General features: G+C 33.9%; 1 protein-coding gene and 1 pseudogene across 1 annotated transcript; one reads left to right on the forward strand and one right to left on the reverse strand.

Moving 5' to 3' along the window:
* The first annotated feature begins 2859 nt into the window (after positions 1-2859).
* On the forward strand, positions 2860-10607 carry LOC125859948 (methyl jasmonate esterase 1-like). Its single transcript, XM_049539803.1, has 3 exons — positions 2860-3279; positions 9636-9767; positions 10146-10607. Exons 1-3 carry the CDS (start codon positions 2911-2913, stop codon positions 10431-10433), a joined length of 789 nt encoding a protein of 262 aa, XP_049395760.1. The 5' UTR covers positions 2860-2910; the 3' UTR covers positions 10434-10607.
* Positions 10608-17076: 6469 nt separating this feature from the next.
* On the reverse strand, positions 17077-18058 carry LOC125859098 (uncharacterized; annotated as a pseudogene).
* Between the last annotated feature and the right edge of the window lie 1405 nt (positions 18059-19463).

Below are 19463 nucleotides of genomic sequence, written 5' to 3' on the forward strand. Positions count from 1 at the left end.
CGTTGGGATTTAACTTAGCACCGAGAAAAATTTGAGGTAGAGGCTCAAATAGGGTAGTGTCTAGTAGCAACCTGTAGTTATAAACTACGTGCCCCCTTAGGATTGTCTTTTATGACCCATCGAAGCCCTATTCTGTGTATATTCTGGAATAGGGTTATCAAATGGTCGACTGCGAAACCCATCAAGGTTCCAAAATTGTATACTATTATGATTCCCTCAATCGACAATCGTTCAACGGACTACTTTTGTGATGTATGTCACATGAAAATGCTCAGCAAGCCTTGCAAGAACTACATGCTTTACTAATAGGGGCATAGTAATAGTTGTTTACTGGTTGATCCATAAGTAGAATATGATATGATACAGTATCCTACCTTGGCAAGTAGACTCTCCCTTCTCGATGTGGCAGTTACATCGGGTTCCATGTTATAGCTCACATGGACTACTATCTCACAAAATAAACTATGCTGCTTTCAATGGTTTTTATAGAGTTTTCCTTGTGATTTTAAGATGCATTAACCATGCTCATGTCTTATGATTCTTCTTTAAATGTTTTACTATGTTTATCTTAGTTATGCATATCATGTTTTCCTATTATGTCCCTTTATGATCATGTTTTCATGTTTATGTATATTCCTCATACGTAGTACATTCCATGTACTAATGCATACTTGTGCCTACGTTGTCTAATAATGTAGGGTGTGACGCTTCCTTTCCTCCCACTTGTGGCTAGATTCGAATTTGCTACATTTGAAAATTTGGTGGTCCTCATCTTCTGAGGACCATGTCACCTTTACTTACTTTTCTTATGTTTTTAGTTTCAGACATTGTACGTGTTTTACAGGTTACGTCCCGATCACTTTTTTTGATGTATTAGATTGGCTTGTCGAGACTATGTTCGACTTTTGCTTTTATGTCAAACTCTTAAATAATATGAGACTTTCTACTTTTGTCTATTATATTGTGTTGGATGTATGTCAGACGGCTTTTTTAGGGTCTATCAGGGTCTTATACGACATGTCACGTCTAGGGTATACTTTGGGTCATGACATACTCGATTTGGTGCTCAATACTACTCCCAAAATAATCAATATCAATATTCCCAAAGAACTTTCTTTACAATAATTTCACTTTGCTTTACTGAAGTACCTTTCAAAAAATCAAGTATACTCTTCCTCTTTCTCAAACGTCAAATATTACATATGAAATCATTTTATTCTTTCTATAAAAGCTCTTTTCAAAACATGTATTTAAAACGTATACTTCTGGACTCACCTTTCCGGTCCAAAATCAACATATAAGAAATTTCATATAAAAATCTCTATAAACATGACTTTTATAAACAATTGGGTTCATGTGATAAGAAGCATGAACAATGAATTTTAGAATTCAATATGCATAATAGAATTCAAAATCTCAACGGTTAAGGAATCAAAACTTAGAATAAGAAACACAATTGAATTTAGATTTCAAGAGACTACGGATAAAACTCTGAACATAACCTTTTAATGAATGAACTTAGATGTAGGGGGTGATGACGAACTTAGTCCATCACTATAAATAGCCTTACATACCTAGAAGAACAAAGTTCTTTACAAAACTAGAAGAAGGATTGAAAAACCTAGCTTTGTGAATTCTAGGTATGTAAGTACTAGTGACCTTAATTCATATCTGAATTCATTCTCACACTAAAGAATTGATCTTAACACCTAAGAGCAGTTTAAGAATCAAACGATACGAACTTACATGTAAATGAAGAATGATTTGGGCCTTAGCTTCGAAATATTCAAGGTGTTACACATATGTAATTATATATTTTGTTGCCTCATTTATATTTTGACTATTAACATGAATGCACATTATATTCCTATATTTACTTTTTTTTTCCTAGTGCCCTTTCATTATTTTTATTCTCTTATTATTCAATATTTTGAAGTCTCTCAAATGGCCAAACCTTTTCCACAAAATCCATTGTTGCGTGTTTATAAAACAATCAAATTGCATCTTCTTAAAATTTCAAGCACTGCAACATGTCAACACTATTTCAATATCATCATAGCAACTCACTAAATTCAATGCAATATAAATTTTAAAGATACAACCATAAAAGAAGAATGTACAACACTATCTAAGTACGTATCATCCAACACTTGTCATGTGTTAAGTAGTAGATATTCCCACTTATTATATATATATTACAAAATTTAAATATGCAAAATCTATACAAAAAGTACTATAAATTGTAATTTTTTGCCTATGAATATGATGAAAAAACACATTGTAAAATATTAGTTAAAATTCTTATAGTTTGACTCTAAAAAGGAAATCATAACAATTAAAAGTGCATAGAGAGAGTAATAAATAGGTAATTAAATTTCAAGAAGTTTAAAATAAAAGGTTGAAAAAAAGAATTAGATAGACAACATATATTGAAAATTGAAAACATATAAATAATAAATGGGCCCAAATGAGGTCAAACTTTTCAGTTAATAAAGTAGTATGTAATTAATGGTGTTAAATTGTCCAATAATATAAATTTTAAAGGTACAACCATAAAAGAAGAATGTACAACACTATCTAAGCACATATCATCCAACACTTGTCATGTGCTAAGTAGTAGATATTCCCACTTATTGTATATAGTAATAACATTGTTCTAGAAATAATCAAAATGTAACATAATTTATTTGTAAAGTGATCAATATAATACGCGTCAATTCAAGGTTAAATCCGAATATTGGAGTATTACAAAGGACCAAAGTCAACATTCATAAAGAATCAAGGGACTAAAAGAGCAACTATTCCTTCTAAATAATTTATAGCTAAGTAAAATAATTTTCTTTGACTATAAATTCCTCTCAATAGCTAGAAAAGTGTCATATACACAATTCTTCAAGAAAAAGAGGGAAAATGGAGAAGGGTAATAAAAATCACTTTGTACTAGTTCATGGAGCTTGCCATGGTGCATGGTGTTGGTACAGAGTTGTGACAATTCTAAGAAGTGAAGGCCACAAAGTTAGTGTTCTTGACATGGCTGCCTCTGGAATTAATCCAAAGCATGTTGAAGATCTCAATTCAATGGCTGATTACAATGAACCATTGATGGAATTTATGAATTCTTTGCCACAACAAGAAAGAGTTGTTTTAGTGGGACACAGCATGGGTGGCATCAACATATCTCTTGCCATGGAAAAGTTCCCTCACAAGATTGCTGTGGCTGTGTTTGTCTCAGCTTCTATGCCTGGTCCTGACCTCAATCTTGTAGCCGTTACCCAACAGGTTTGCTCATATGAATTTAATTTCTATAGTCTAACACTAGTACTAGAAATAAGGAATTAACGACTGATAAAATTTCATACCGAAACAACAAAAATTTCATACTAATCTCATTTAGCTATGAAATAACAATGGATTATATGAAATTTTGATCAAGTAGGATCTATTTAGCGACGAATTAAATTGGGTTTATCGAAAAATTTAGTAGCTATCCTGCTTTTATTTTTCCAAGTCACATGTTGGTCTACTTTATATAAACAGACTTCTATAACTGTGCATCAAGGTTATTTTTGTAGATCACTCTATATAATAGAAGCACCTATAATCCTATATAACAATAAGACACAAAAACCAGGGACATAAATTGAATAAGAATTGAACATATAAACACATTTAATATTCTACAGAATTATCTTACTTATCTATGCTTTTATCTAACTGAACAAGTTGCTTGACATGTTTCAATTATAAGGTAAAGACAGTAAAGTAAAAAACACAATACTTAACGTGGAAACACTCGGCTTAAAAGGTATAAAAAACCACGACTTGTTCCACAACCCAATTTACTCCCCAACTTCAATAGAACAATGAGCCTCAACAAACAGGATTACAAACCTATGTAATGTATGAAATTATCAATTAAGCACTATCTAGCACAAACCTCCGAGGCTTGTGCTCCCAAGTCTTCGAGTTGCCCTCAACTTGAAGACTATGATCCTATTTTAGTTTATAAGTTACTGAACTATCAATACATCAAGACACAAACACAAAGATATACTTCTTAGAACATAAATTCTATAGCAGGACTTGGTTCTTCAAAGTTCAGCTGCACTTCAAAAAACTCAATATGCCAATTGCCTTTTTGCTATGTAAGTGATTAAGTCTTCAATGTGTGTTTTCCTCTATTTAAACACATCTATCATAGCATTTCACATCAACCAGACTCCTTTCCAGAAGCCACTTCTTCTACAACTCGACCTCTGTTGTCTTTGAGTTTTCTTTGAGTTGAACTCCTCCTTTCATCAAACGACAAACTTCTTTCTTCATCAGTGTTGTTATTGAACTTCAACTCTTCACTCAGACTTCTTGCACTTTATCTTGTAATCAACATTATCCACTCAGTGATTCCTGCACACTTGTCTTTACTCATTTTGTTTGCCTGTTCTTGGATTTTTCCAGCTTAGTTCATTGTTCTTCTGGACCATGCTGACTAACATGTTTCAAATTGTATTTATCAAATCATCATAACTTCATTACCCCAAAAAATTCCCCCTTTTTGATGTTGACATATTATTCGTCATTTGTGCATCCATGACATATGCAAATATAGGCATTTAGGCATTGCAATATTAAGATGAAACATGTTAGTTAGTGGGTTATGAATATTGCACAACTCGTTATCTCCCCCCTTATAACATCATTGAAAAGTGTAACCAGTAATGTATTGTACAAAGGAGAACATGATAGCTAATTCATGGCCACTGGGGCAATCACCAAGACAAGTGAAATCAAACTTAGGAATGATGTATTGTACAAAGGAGAACATGATAGCTAATTCATGGCCACTGGGGCAATCACCAAGACAAGTGAAATCAAACTTAGGAATGACATAAAAACATATTAAAATGAACAAGATCAAGAGCTGTTGGTTAAGAAAAAAGAGGATAATTTCATTTAAACAAGAAGATATTTTATGACAAAACATCTACAGAAGATCTTGATTACAACAACAAAACCATCAGGACAGAAAACAACTAGGAATAGGCAAGGAAAAAGGATGGGGAACTAAGAGGGGGGGTGAAACAGAAGGAAGTAGCAGGGTCATTCGACAAATGGTTTCATCATGCTCTGCTCTTTCCCAGCAATGGGGGCTTCCAATTCAATAATATGTGTCTCAAGGACACCCTTTTCATGCTCATGAGCCACACGAGCAGTTAGATCAGTAAGAATATTGTCAATTAGATACGATCCTTGATACTTGTAACTTTTTATAGCCTATCCTTGAGAAGTTCCATCGATATCAACATTGGATTATGCAAGATAGTGTCAATTTCTTGATCTATTACTCACTCTATTTGTGTGCTCTCAACTATTTTGACTTGTCGACTATGTAGTGTAACCTGTTCCTGAGTATGCTCCTCAGTATTATTAATGTCCTTCATGTTAGTCTCAATCATGTTTACTATTTTCATAAAAAATAAAATGTATACTTTCTTCAAAACAGTAGGTTAGTTTTTTTAGTACCCTATAGGCTTTACTATGTGGTGAGTACCCTAGGAGATTCCCTCATCACTTCTTGCATCAAATTTACTCAAATTATCTTTTCCATTGTAATGTATGATACATCTGCAATGAAATGTCTTTAAATGAGAGATATTAGGCTTTCTACCTTTGAGTAATTCATAGGGAGTATTCTCTATGATTGATCGAGACATGCATCTTTTCACAATATAACAAACAGTGCTCATGGCCTTAGCCCAAAATATTTTTTCAAGATTACTAGCCGTCATCATTTTTATAGCCATGTCTTCTAAAGTCTCATTTTTCCTCTCAACTACTCCATTTAGATGAGGTGTTCTGGAGCAGAAAAATTATGATCTATTCCATTTATTGAACAAAATTTTAAGAATTTAGATATTTCAAATTTTTTTCTACAGCCAGATCTTATGGAAATCAAAGAAAACATCAAAGGAATTGTCTTTAGAAGCCAAAAACACTGTCCAATTAAAATGGGAGAAATCGTCAACAAGGATGAAAACATACATTCTCCCTTCTCTGCCTTTTACTCCCATGGGTCCATAAAAAATCCATATGACCTAGTTTGAGACACTTGGTTGTACTAACCTAATTCTTTGGCTTGAAAGATGATCTCACTTGCTTTCCTCTTACACATGCAACACAAACGTTTTAGTCTTTAAACTTAGTTTAGGCAAGCCTATAACCATATCCTTTGATAGCAGTTTGTTCAATTGTTTAAGACTAGCATGACCAAGTTTTTTGTGTCATAGTGAGGAGTCATTAGCAATTGCACTACAACATTTAAGATTTGTTCCAGGCATTCTCATAATATCACATTTATACATATTTTTGTATCTTTTTATTGTTAGAACAGTCTCCTTTGTCTACATAGTTTTAACTATGCACTCAACTGAAGTATAACTTGTCTTATTACCTTTGTCGTATAACTGAGAGATGCTCAATAATTATGATTTAGTATATCCACATGATATATTTCTTCCAATGCTTTTTATTCAGATTATCCACTCTTCCCAACTCCTACAACTATACCTTTCTTCCATCTCCGAATGAAACACTAACTCTTTTAAATGCAGTAAGTGAAATGAATTTGTGTTTGTCACCAGCCTTATGCCTCGAACAAGCACTGTCTATGTACCAATGCTTGCTTCCTTTCACTTTTACCTGTAAAACAGTTTCAAAGGTTAGTCTTAGGAACCCAGATTAGAGGGGTGAATAAGATTTCTCTTTTCCAAATTGGCAACAAGTTGTTGTATCTGTTTCTTTGACCTGTATTGAAGCTGTTTTTACCAGCTAATTCAGAGATGTTATTTCTAGATTTGTTAGCGACTGGACATTCACTAGTTAGCCACTAATGTAGCATAAGTCTTCTGTAATAGCACTTTCTCTATGAAAATCTATGTTAGCTTTCTCATTATGAATTCTTTCACTTATATGATTAAAATTTTGGATGAGTGTGTCCATCGATTAGATTTTTCAAGATCCATTTTTAGCCTAGACACTTCTAAATTATTTTTTTTCACTTTGGCTTTCTCACAAAAAAAAAATCAATTTTGTACTCTTTCAGAGCATCTGCTAACCTCATCTCAGTATCACTTATTTTCCCTCATTTAATAATGGATAACTTAAGAATTACATATTTCAAATTCAAGTTTGATGAATCAAGTTTACCAATCTATATCTTTAAAGAACAATTTTCTTCTTCAGTTACATTTTTATAGTTTTTGAGTTCTATGCACTCAGTTTTTTGATCTACAAAAACGTTGAACAGTTGGTCTCTTCACAGGTTATTCTTGAAAATAATGAATTAAGCCTTTCATTAAGCATATTAATTTTTTCTTTAAAAAAAAGGTTTAATTTTTCTTTTAACTCCAGAATATTTACCTATAGTTTTTCACATTCTTCTTCTTTTTCATGGTCGGAGTCTCTTACTGCCATGAGAGTTGTCTCATCTGCTTCTTCATCGGATTCTTTAGTTCCTAATCCTCAAGCAGCAATCATAGCACATTCTTCTTTTTCTTTTATTTTGCAGCCTTTCCTTTTAATTCATTTTCAGCTCTTTCTTTCCTCCATTCAACATACCATTGAGGACATTTCCAAACATGATCATTAGTCTTTCACACTTGTATATCTGGTTTGAGATTTTTCATTTTCCTACTACTTGTTACATGTTTCCTTCTTGTCATTCCCCTTTCCCATTTAAAAAGAACTTGTTAATTTTTTTTTGCCAGGAATGTCATTTGTTTTTCATCTAGATCAGATTCTTCACCATCAGATACTTTCATGGCTAGTGACTTATCATGAAATATTTTCTCTTTTCTCAAATCATTCATATTCATCTCATAAGTTCTGAGGTTTCCTAATAGTTCATCAAATGTACTCATGATGGCAGTAATTTTGACATCCCATTTTACCTTTGGAAGAACCCTCAAAACTTTGTCGACCTATTCCTCAATAATGAGAACCTTTCTTAGGGATGAAAACAAATTGATTAGTGTGTGAGTGTAGTAATAATCTCTAGAAGTGGTTTGTTTTCCTTCATCTTGATGGTTTCATAATCAGTGAACAACATGGCCACTCTGAATTTCCTAACTTGATTTGTTCCTTCATGAGCATTTATTAGTGTGCCCCATATCTTTTTAGCAGTGGTAAAGTTTGGGATCTTGTTTTACTCATCAGGTCCTATGGCATACACAAGAACATTTTTGGAATTCACTTCCTGAGAGCCATTAGATCTTCAACACTGAAGTCAACCCTTACCTTTGTAACTTGACCTTCTTCCATAGCTTTTATCGAGATGATTGGTCTTGTAGCTATTCTGGCCCATAGTTCATAATCTATAGCTTGAATAAAGTCCTCTATGTGTGCCTTTCACAGCCCAAAGTATTATATTGAACACTGGTGGTCTGATGGTTAATTGTCCTTCGCTATGACCGATAGGTAATACAAAATTCATAGTGATCATATATTTGGTGTTAGCCTTTATAAGATAACCTACTCTAATATCAATTGATATTCTACATGACCTAGAGTTATCTTACTTATCTATGCTCTTACCTAGGTGAACAAGTTGCCTAACGTGTTTCAATTATAAGGTAAGGACAGTAAAATAATAACACAATACTTAACATGGAAACACAACTCAAAAAGGTGTAAAAATATGACTTGTTCTACAACAGGATTTACTCCCAAACTTCACTACAATAATGAGCCTCAACAAATATCATTACAAAGTTATGTAATCTACAGAATATTCAATTAATCCCCATGCTAGCACAAACCTCCAAGTCTTGTGTTCCCAAGTCTTTGAGTTGCCCTCAACTTGAAGAATGTGATCCTATTTCAGGCTATAACTTACTAAACTATCAATACATCAAGACACAAACACAATGAAAACCTTCATAGAACATAAATTCTGTATTAGGGCCTGGTTCTTGGAAGTGTTACTTCAAAGTTCAGCTACACTTCAGAAAAGTCAATATGCCAATTACCTCTTTGCTATATAAGTTTTTAAGTCTTTAGTGACTCTTTTCCTCTATCCAACACAACTATCACAATGTTTCACTTCAAGCAGACTCCTTATCAGAAGCCAGTTCTTCTATAACTCGACCTCTGTTGTCTTTGAGTTCTTCTTTGAGTTTGACTCCTCCTTTAGTCAAACCTATTTCTTCATCAGTGTTGTTATTTAAGGTTGTTAATCCATGGTGATCTATAAAAATAACTTTATTGGTGGATAATCTTATACTTTTAATTCTGCTTGCGCTATAGACAAATTTTCATCTGTAATAAGTTTTACTCTTTGGTCTAAAAAAAATTGTCCATACGACACGTACCTATCTGCTGCTAGTTCTGTTCCACTTTCTAAATAGAAAGGAAGAGGTCAGTCACCAACAGGAGGAGGATATGAAAGAGAGTACCAACAACCATTCCACTTGAGCGGAACTTCTAACTGAAGTTGCTCACGTTTTTCAGCAGGGTCTGGGCTACGTTGATCAAAAGTTTAAAAACATGAATTTCCAAGGTAATTGAGTGTACATGTATTACTACTATTATACTGCTAATATACTAAACAATAATCATTGATTTTGTTTGCAAATTGACAGTATAGTCAACAAGTGGAAGCACCTATGGATACTGAATTTGTGTACAACAACGGACTGGATAAAGGCCCAACCTCTGTCGTTTTAGGCCCTAAAGTCTTAGCAACCATCTATTATCAATTCTCCCCTCCTGAGGTGAGTATGTATCAACTATAAACTTACTATTTTTCAACCCAAAAAAATTATAAACTTATTTTCCCTAACTTTATATTATTTCTAGGATAATATTTTGGGAAAATTTGACTAATTTAAAAAATTAAATTAAACTAATGATGTGGTCAAATCATCATTCGTCATGTGGACAAAATGATTTTGCGAAATCGGATGAGTTTTCAGTTTACTCATAATGGCATGGATAAGCCTTTTCTCATATGGAAATGTCATAGATAACCAAACTTTTATCAGATGACATAGATGAGTCTTTTTCTCAAAGTCGGCCTTTTCCCATAATTCAATTGTTTTTTGATAATATTATGATAAAATTCAATAATTGTTGTCTATGGGACTCTACAGGACTTAACTCTTGCAACATATTTGGTAAGGCCCGTACCATTGTTCGATGAGTCAGTCCTATTGACAAACACTACACTTTCAAAAGAGAAATATGGTAGTGTTCACCGTGTTTACGTTGTATGTGACAAGGACAAAGTGCTCAAGGAAGAACAATTTCAAAGGTGGTTGATTAAGAATAATCCACCAGATGAGGTCCAGATGATTCACGATGCAGGCCACATGGTCATGTTCTCTAAACCTAGGGAGCTTTGTTCTTGTCTTGTTATGATTTCACAAAAGTATCATTGATCTTTCACCTTGTTTATCAGTGGCGTAGTCACATATAGTCAGTTGAACATTCTTCGTGCAAAAATTATACAATATAAAAGCAATTTGAAGTATATGGATCCTTAATTACTTTAGTATGTATATACATATATATTCTCTTGAACATCGATCCTTGATGAAATTTCGGATACACTTGATGAAATTTCTGATTTTGGTACTATTGGTTACTAGAAGAAGGGAAATATACATTTAGTAAATGGAAGCTTTACAAAAATTGGCATTTAATAGCCATATGTATATTCTGTATCACACCCTTCTCTCTTCAAATTATTTTTCTTAAAAATAATAAAAGATATTTAGTATATCTCACTTTTAACTTCAAACCATTTCTCCAAAAAACTAACAAAAGATTTATTTAAAATTATCTACCTCCTTAAAATTAGCATAAAATATTTAATTATGACTATTCTTCTTTCATAGGTTATTCGAATCTACGATCTAAAAATTATTTTCCTCAATTGTTTGCTAGAAGTTATGGTGACAAACTCAATCCATATTCACTTAATGAATTTGTATACATTTGTTTGTATTGGTATTCATTGATCTATATTCATCTAACAGATTTGTATACATTTGTATTGAATATATTCATTTGTATTCATTAATAAGTTGGTGTATATTTGTTTGCATCAGTGTCATTCTAATTTTACATAGGTATATATTGGTCTGTATTCATCTTTATATCCATTCATTCGTATTCACCTGACAAATTTGTATACATTTGTTTAGTTGAGATTCGTATTCATTGGTATACTAGTAATTAGGAGTGTACAAAATCGAACCGAAAATCAAACCAACCTGCAAATCGAGTCAAACCGAAAAAAAAATCCGACTAGTGGTTTGGTATTGGAAAAAATACCCTGACTATAATTGGGTTTTTTATTTTATACATAAAAATATTTACTTTGATATAATTTTAAAATATTTCTTATACTATTTCATAGTTTTTATCTTTTAATATATTATTTCAAGTTTAAAACTTAGAATTCGGAATGGTCCAATACAGATTATAGTTCATAGATGTTGATAGTTATAATAAAACTTAAATCAAAATTAAATTAATAATAATGCAAAAAAGAAAATCAATTCAACACTAAAAATGACAATAATATTGAATATTTGTTCTTTAGTTTTACATTGGTTTAGACAATTAAAATACATAATCTAATTTTAATTTTTCTTAAATATTTAGTAATGTAACTAATACTTATTAAACTTATTTTAGCATGATTTAGTACTTTTAAATTATGATCATTTTCATTATGACTTTGCAATATTTATTTTATATGATGATTTCATTATTATTTTTTATTGAATATTTTTATGTCATCAGTACTCATCTCATATTTTGTGTTATTTTTTTAAAAAACACCTTAGATAATTGATTTTTGGTTGGACTAAAGAAATATTTGGAGCACAAGTTAATTATATGCTTGTATGCAAACTTTACCCAAAAAAACCGAGGTTTTTTAGTTTGGTTTGATTTATAAATTTAAAAGTTCGACACAATGATTTGGTTTGGTATTTGAAAAATCCAAATCAACCCGAGGTTGAAAAACCCGAAAAAATCCGAATTTTATTAGTTTGGTTTGGTTTATAAATTTAAAAATTTACACAACTAATTTGGTTTGATATTTGAAAAACCTAAACCAACCTGGTCATGTACACCCTTACTAGTAACGAAAGTTGGGCTTTGCCCGGCCGAACATGAACAAAGTCATAGCGTAGGTCTGTTTTATTGTACATTTACGTGACAAAACGTAAAACGATCAAAAGTGAAATTTAATATATAAAACGAAGATACAGAAATATAAAATGCAACCACCATACAATTTCTGTACTCTGAAAATTTTAGTTAGAATCACATATGAAAGTGACCCATTGGGATTAAGATACAACTTATTGTTTTGGGGGGCAAAATTAAGATACAACTTTATTACATGTAAAGATTTTTCATGTACTTCTGCCTCTCCCTTTTTACATCACCGAACTTAAAATATTCCGAGAGAATTATTGACAAAAATATTGAAGTCGTATGAAACAATCAAAATAAACGATAAAGAAAAGCTCGTGATAATTTCTTAAGATAAAAAGATGAACCAGAAATTGAGAGTTCAATGATAGAAATACCAAAAGAAGCAGAAATTGATCTGGTGTCCAACTCAAGTCGCTTACTGGAAACTTTTGTAGTTTGAAAACCTCCTCCTAAGAGACATAGCGCCTAGCGGCGTCACTGAAATCACAAACAATTTCCCAGCAGCAACAGAATACAAGCTGGATAGTATCAAATTGAGCAATTAGAAAAGCACAACTAATTAATCCTTATGTCTTAAATCATCTTTAATGATTGAACTACTGAATTACTTAAACATTTCATAATGCCTCTACTTTATTTAGTGCAACTGTAAATCAAAATTCACAAGATTCCAAATTTGAAGTTTTTATTCACTCCCCAAATCGGACAACAAATTATCAAATTGAACAACATCATCTAAATGGCAAAAGTTAAGATGAACATTTTTCAGATTGAAGAATAATGTACTTTGAAGCTGCAACAAAAGTAGCATCCATTGTACATGTATTATTGAGTGTGCTCTAAAAAATGAATTTGAAACAATCAAACTCACAATCCGAAAAACCAAAGAAACAACTCAGAAAGGGGACCAGTGAAAGCATGCAATCGACAGAAAGTCAAAGTAAGCAACAAAATCGAAAGTAATTCAGTAAAAGCAGATGAAAGAGAGGACGATGATGTCCAATGAAGCGATAACAATAATAATTCTGAAAGACTAATAGAAAATAACAATTTAATGGAAAATCCACCAAAAAGAGGGAACAAGAGGAGTGAACTATAAAATTTTTTTAGACGTAGATATTATTAAAGTAGTAGATTGGCAGAGAAACCAAACAATCACTGTCGAGCCACGAAGAATACAAATTCACCTGCCTCCATTGTACATGAATTTTAGCATAGTCTATTTCATTGAAGAAATTTACAAACACCAACAAAGCACAAAATCTTGACCTGTTAAATTGTGTGTGTCAAAGCACTTAGCAAAACACTTAATTCTAGCATGCTATAAGAAGTAAAAGGATGATGGAAGAAGTACCAAGATTGGGGAATATTGACTTTTGACGAAGCAGATGATTAATTATAAAAACCACAAGAAGGGAGGAAAAACTAAAAGAAGTATGACCAAACCAGCAGCATAATCTGTGAAACAATGTACTTCCTCCATTTATGGAGTTTGAGCTTTCACCAACGATCAGAGAAGAAGGAGAGAAAATATATTATTGAGAATGTGAAAACTGAACTCTAACCAATACAATGTATGTGTATATATATACACACTGATCGAGTCCTCTAACAAACTCAACTGACTATGAAATTGTAAACTTGTGACTCCTAACTAACTAACTATGTGAATGAATAATAATTAACTAATTATGTGAATTGAACAGTACATTAAACTAACTAATCTTATCACTCCCCCTCAAGTTGGAGGTGAGTTACATACACACAACTTGCTCAATAAATTAGTATGCTTGACTCCAGTTAAGGCTTTAGTAAGGACATTAGCCAATTGTGAATCTATGGGAATGTATTGGAGTGTGATCAATCCTTGCTGCAGCTTGTATCTGACAAAATGACAATCCACTTCTATATGTTTAGTTCTCTCATGAAAAATTGGATTCTTAGCAATGTGCACTGCTGCTTGACTATCACAAAACACATGTATAGGTAAGGAACACTTTACTGACAGCTCATCAAGTAATATTTTCAGCCATACTATTTCACCCACAACTTGTCTCACAACTCTATACTCTGCTTCTGCTGAGGATAGTGACATTGTGGGCTGCTTCTTAGACTTCCAACTAATGGGACTATCACCCATAAGAACCAAATAGCCACTCACCGACTTCCTTGAATCAGGACAAGAGGCCCAATCTGAGTCACAATAAGCACTGATGGTGAGGTCAGATTTATTAGAGATGAAAACTCCTAATGTAGGGTCCTGTTATAGATATCTGAGCACATGATGGGCTTCCTTCAAATGGGGCTCTCTAGGAGATTGCATGAACTGACTGAGGTGTTGTACACTATATGCTATATCCATCCTTGTGTTGGTGAGAAAATTAAGTTTTCCCACTAGCTTTCTATAGTGAGTAGGATCTGATAGTGGTGTGCCTTCTGTAAGTCTTAGCTTTTCATTAGAGTCCAATGGTGAAGTAGCAGTTTTGTAACTCATAGAATCAAATTATTTCAAGAGGTCAAGAGTAAACTTCCTTTGGGATATAAGAATACCATCCTGTCTATACAAAATTTCCAAACCAAGGAAATAATGCAGCCTACCCAAATCTTTTATTTTGAACTGATCATGTAAGAACACTTTTAAAGAAGTGATCTCATCTATGTCAGTCCCAGTTAGAATGATATCGTCAATATATACTACAACAAAAACCAGGGAGCACCCATTCTTCCTATAAAATAGTGAATAATCACTGTTAGAATGAGTGTAACCTTTTGAGTAGAGGTTGTTGGCCAGCTTGTCATACCACTGTCTGCTAGCCTACTTTAAGCCATACAATGACTTCTTCAATTTACAAACCATATTACTACTGTCCACTGCTAGTCCTTGTGGTAATGCCATGTAAACTTCCTCATTTAAATCACCATGAAGGAAAGCATTGTTAACATCCAGTTGATACATATTCCAGCCTCTCTTGACTGCTAAAGAAATTAGAGTCCTAATAGTGGTCATTTTTACCACATGTGAGAATGTCTCATTATAATCTACTCCAGCCTGTTGAGTGTACCCCTTTACCACCAGTCTAGCCTTGAACCTCTCTACACTACCATCTGCCTTGTGTTTAATCTTGTACACCCATCTACACCCAATAACATTCTTCCCTTTAGGCAAAATAACTTGTTCCCAAGTATCATTTGCATACAAGGCATCAAATTCCTGTGTCATTGCCACTTGCCAGGCAGGATTCAAAATTGCCTCTTCATAAGAAGAAGGTTCAATATCATGTGAAACATTATTGATCAACTGCTGCCTACTAGAACACAGACTAGTGAAACATACATGATCAAAATAAGAAATGAAAGATGTGAGTGAGTGGTGTGGATCAGAAGTGGAGGTTGAGGAAGACAAGTTAGGTATCGTATAAGTGTAGTTTTTCAGGTAACTTGGGGTGTGAAGGGGCCTAGTTGATCTTCTAGGTGCAAGTGGAGCATCAACAAGGGTAGAGGTGTTATGTCTAAGTGGAGACATAAGAATTGTAGGTTCAGTGGTTTGTGCATTAGTATTTGTGGAAACATGGTTAGTAGTGACTTCAACTAATGTGTCACCATTCAACACTTCATCATTAACAAAATCATTTACTTTACTAGACATGCAAGGCAATGTATCAGAATGGCTTTCAAGAGATTTCAAGACATAACTAAAATTGGAACCAACAGGAGAAATAACAAAAGGAAAAACAACTTCATGAAAAAAAACATCTCTGGACACATGAATTCTCTTGGTAGCCAAGTCGAGGACCTTGTAGCCTTTTGTATTGAAAGGGTATCCAATGAAGACAAGTGGTGTTGCCCTTGGTTCAAACTTGTCCTTATGAGTTTTCAAAATAGTTGGAAAGCAAAGGCATCCAAAACTTCTAAGGTGGGAGTAAGTTGGTTTTCTTTGATATAGTAGTTCATATGGGGACTTGTTTTGTAAGAGTTTAGTAGGTAGCCTATTAATAATATATGTGGCTATCAGGACACACTCTCCCCAATATTTTATAGACAATTTTGATTGAAATAGAAGTGCCCTTGCTGTTTCAAGGAGATATTTGTGCTTCCTTTCAACCACACCATTTTGTTATGGTGAATAAAGACATGATCTTTGGTGTATTATACCTTTTTCTTGAAAGAAATTAGTTGCTTCAGCACTTGTAAATTCCATACCATTGTCAGATCTAACAATTTTCAATTTGGTATGGATCTGATTATCTATAAGGGAAATGAAAGCTTTTATGGTCTGCAATGCATTACTTTTGCACCTTAGCAGTTGTGTCCAGGTTGACCTACTATAGTCATCCACCATAGTTAAGAAATAATGGTGACCATCATGGGTAGGTGTGTGGTATGGTCCTCATAAGTCAATGTGAAGCAATTCAAATGTTGTACTGGTTGTGGTTCTACTTTCTGGGAAGGGCATCCTAGTTTGTCTAGCCATATGACATATTGTGCAAGTGAAGGGTTGCTTACTGGAAAAGTTCAAAGGTATGGTGGAGATAGTTTTCATTTTTACAAAAGGTACATGTCCCAACCTAGCATGCCATAAGAATTCAGTGTCATGATTGTGAGTAAAGTTAGTACCAGGAGAGGAATTAACAACAGAACATAAAATAGGATCAACAACACAAGATTCTTTATTGATTGTATGAAAGTATTTTACATTTTGAGATGGATTTTGACATTTATTTCCAACAGAAGCTATCTTACAGTAGTTACAAGAAGAAACAAGTTGACATCTGACATGAGAAGCACTATTGCCATCTGCAGGTGGACAATTGTGGCACTTTGGAAAAAAAATACATACCATTCTTGGCCTTACCAAGTGCCAGAGGGCTCTTCAGAGAAAGGCCCTGCAGTAAACAAGAAGAGCTGTTAAAGCTAACTATTCCCTTGAGTTAAAGAGCTAAACATTGAACAAATATCAAATTGAACTTGAAGCTAGGTATAAACAAAACTTTGTACAAAGTCAGTGTAGAAGTCAAACAAACATCACCAATTTCAGTCACTTTAACCTTGTATCCATTTGGTAATGTAATAAGGAAATGATAGGGTAATGTTCTAAGGTTTGTAAGGGCATCTTTTGTGTAAGTCATGTGGTGTGATGCTCCTGAATCTATGATCCAAGAGCCAACAGTTAATCTAATACATTTACATGACAAATCACCTATCTCATTTATAGAAGAATAGCAAGCAAGTATACCTGCTAGGTTCACTGATCCACCTGCCATGTTTCCTGAGCAATCAGCTCCAACTTGCAGAGTTCCAAGTAGATTAAGTAGCTGCTCATACTGACTTTTGGATAGGTTCAATGGAATTTGTCTTCCATGCTCAACAGTTTCCTCACACTGGCTTCTATCATCCTCAGAGGCATGTACATTTGCTGCAGATCCTGAGCCTTTTTCTCTTGGAGCTTTTGTGTTGGTTGGATAACCATCAAGCTTATAACACATATCCTTAGTGTGTCCAGGTCATTTGCAGTACTCACAGAACAAATTTGGCTTGTTCCCAGTGCTGGAATTCCCTTAAAAGTATTGGAACTGCTAGTATTGGAACTGCTTGCACCTCTGCCTGTACCTCCTCTATAAGAATTGTAGTTCGTATTAAAACATTTGGGTCCTGCATTGTATTGTGGTGACACAGAGTCATTTAGAGAGGTGGATTCCAAGGCCATGTGAGTATGAGACTTCATTTCCCTCTGCCTTTCCTCCTGTGACCAAATAGCAAATGTTTGTGCCATAGTTGGCAGATCAGACATCATGAGGATGTTTCCATATACAACAATATACATCTCATTCATCTCCTTCAGTAGTTGATAGAAGTTGCAGCCATTAGTTTGGTCATATTTATTGTCACGCCTCGAGCCTAAACCCTGGGCGGGACCGGCACTCTGAGACCATTTCTGGCCCCAAGCGAACCCTTGGCCTAGCTTTCTTAACTCAGAGAAAACTTACTCAACAACATAACTCAATGCAATGAATGGTTATAAAACAACCAACTGATAATGTTTGGCCAAAAAGGCAACTCGAGTCTCAAAATAGAATATTTACATATATACATAGATAAGAGACTCGAAATTAACTGACTGATTGTCTATGAAGCCTCTAAAATACTGAGATAGATGTTGGGACAGACCTCGCAACACCCTAATAAAAACAAAACTAAGAGAACAAAATATCCGAGTCCTCCGGAAAGCAAGGAGGCTCACCACTGACTCTGGAGTGCTCAGCTGGATCAACGACGTGCTGGATGCTGATCCTGGGTACCTGTATCTGCATCGTCATAAGATGCAGGCCAACTGGCATCAGTACATGGAATGTACGAGTATTCGAGCTGGAAACTAAGCAACAAAGGCTAGAAGGTAATCTGGAAGAAACTGAAAAGCTTACCTGGCTCAACACAACTCAACCTGACTGACTTCTTTCAATATAAGGCAAATTTTAAAACAAGTGCGATATAAAGAAAGACTACTTAAAACATGCTATAAACTCTGTGTGTATACAAAGATACAATAAGCCTGAGATGTATATAGCAATACAATTGAACTGATGTATATAAAATATAATACTTTCTGTGTATGAAAATACAATAACTGCTGTGGGAGTTTCTCTAACCGACAACCATCACATGAGAGCTATAGTGATGATACAACGATCGACCTCACGCTGCCAGAGCATCTTATACCCGGCCAAAGGTATAAGACCTGAACTGCCTAATGGATCCACTAGTCTATCTGGAAAAGGATTCATCTAAAAAGTATGATCTTTTTCTACCCATGGTGGCTAACATGATTCTATGGGGGCTGTGGGTTCTTTGAACGCTCCCCCAATTCGGTGCTCGATACTACTCCCAAAAAAAATGTACTGGCTCTTATGTTTTTAAAACATATGTTTTCCTGCTGATTGAGATAATTACTCAAAAACTAGCCCGAAGGCTCTTTGGAAATCTCAGTTTCCAACCTTGTTTAAATGTAAAGACATTTCTTTAAAACTTCTTTGGGAATACATAGTTCCCTAATAACTTTGAGAAATGAACTCAACTTTGTGCTCTTGACTTAACTGAAAACTCGATACTCTTTACTCGACTTGAAACTCTATGCTCTTTGCTCTTTACTTAACTTGAAACTCTAACTTCACTTGACTTTGATACTAACTCACCTTGAATTGGATTATGGATTCAAGACATATGATCACATGTTTACGTAT

Source organism: Solanum stenotomum, chromosome 3, assembly GCF_019186545.1.
Source record: "Solanum stenotomum isolate F172 chromosome 3, ASM1918654v1, whole genome shotgun sequence".
Taxonomy (NCBI): Eukaryota; Viridiplantae; Streptophyta; class Magnoliopsida; order Solanales; family Solanaceae; genus Solanum; species Solanum stenotomum.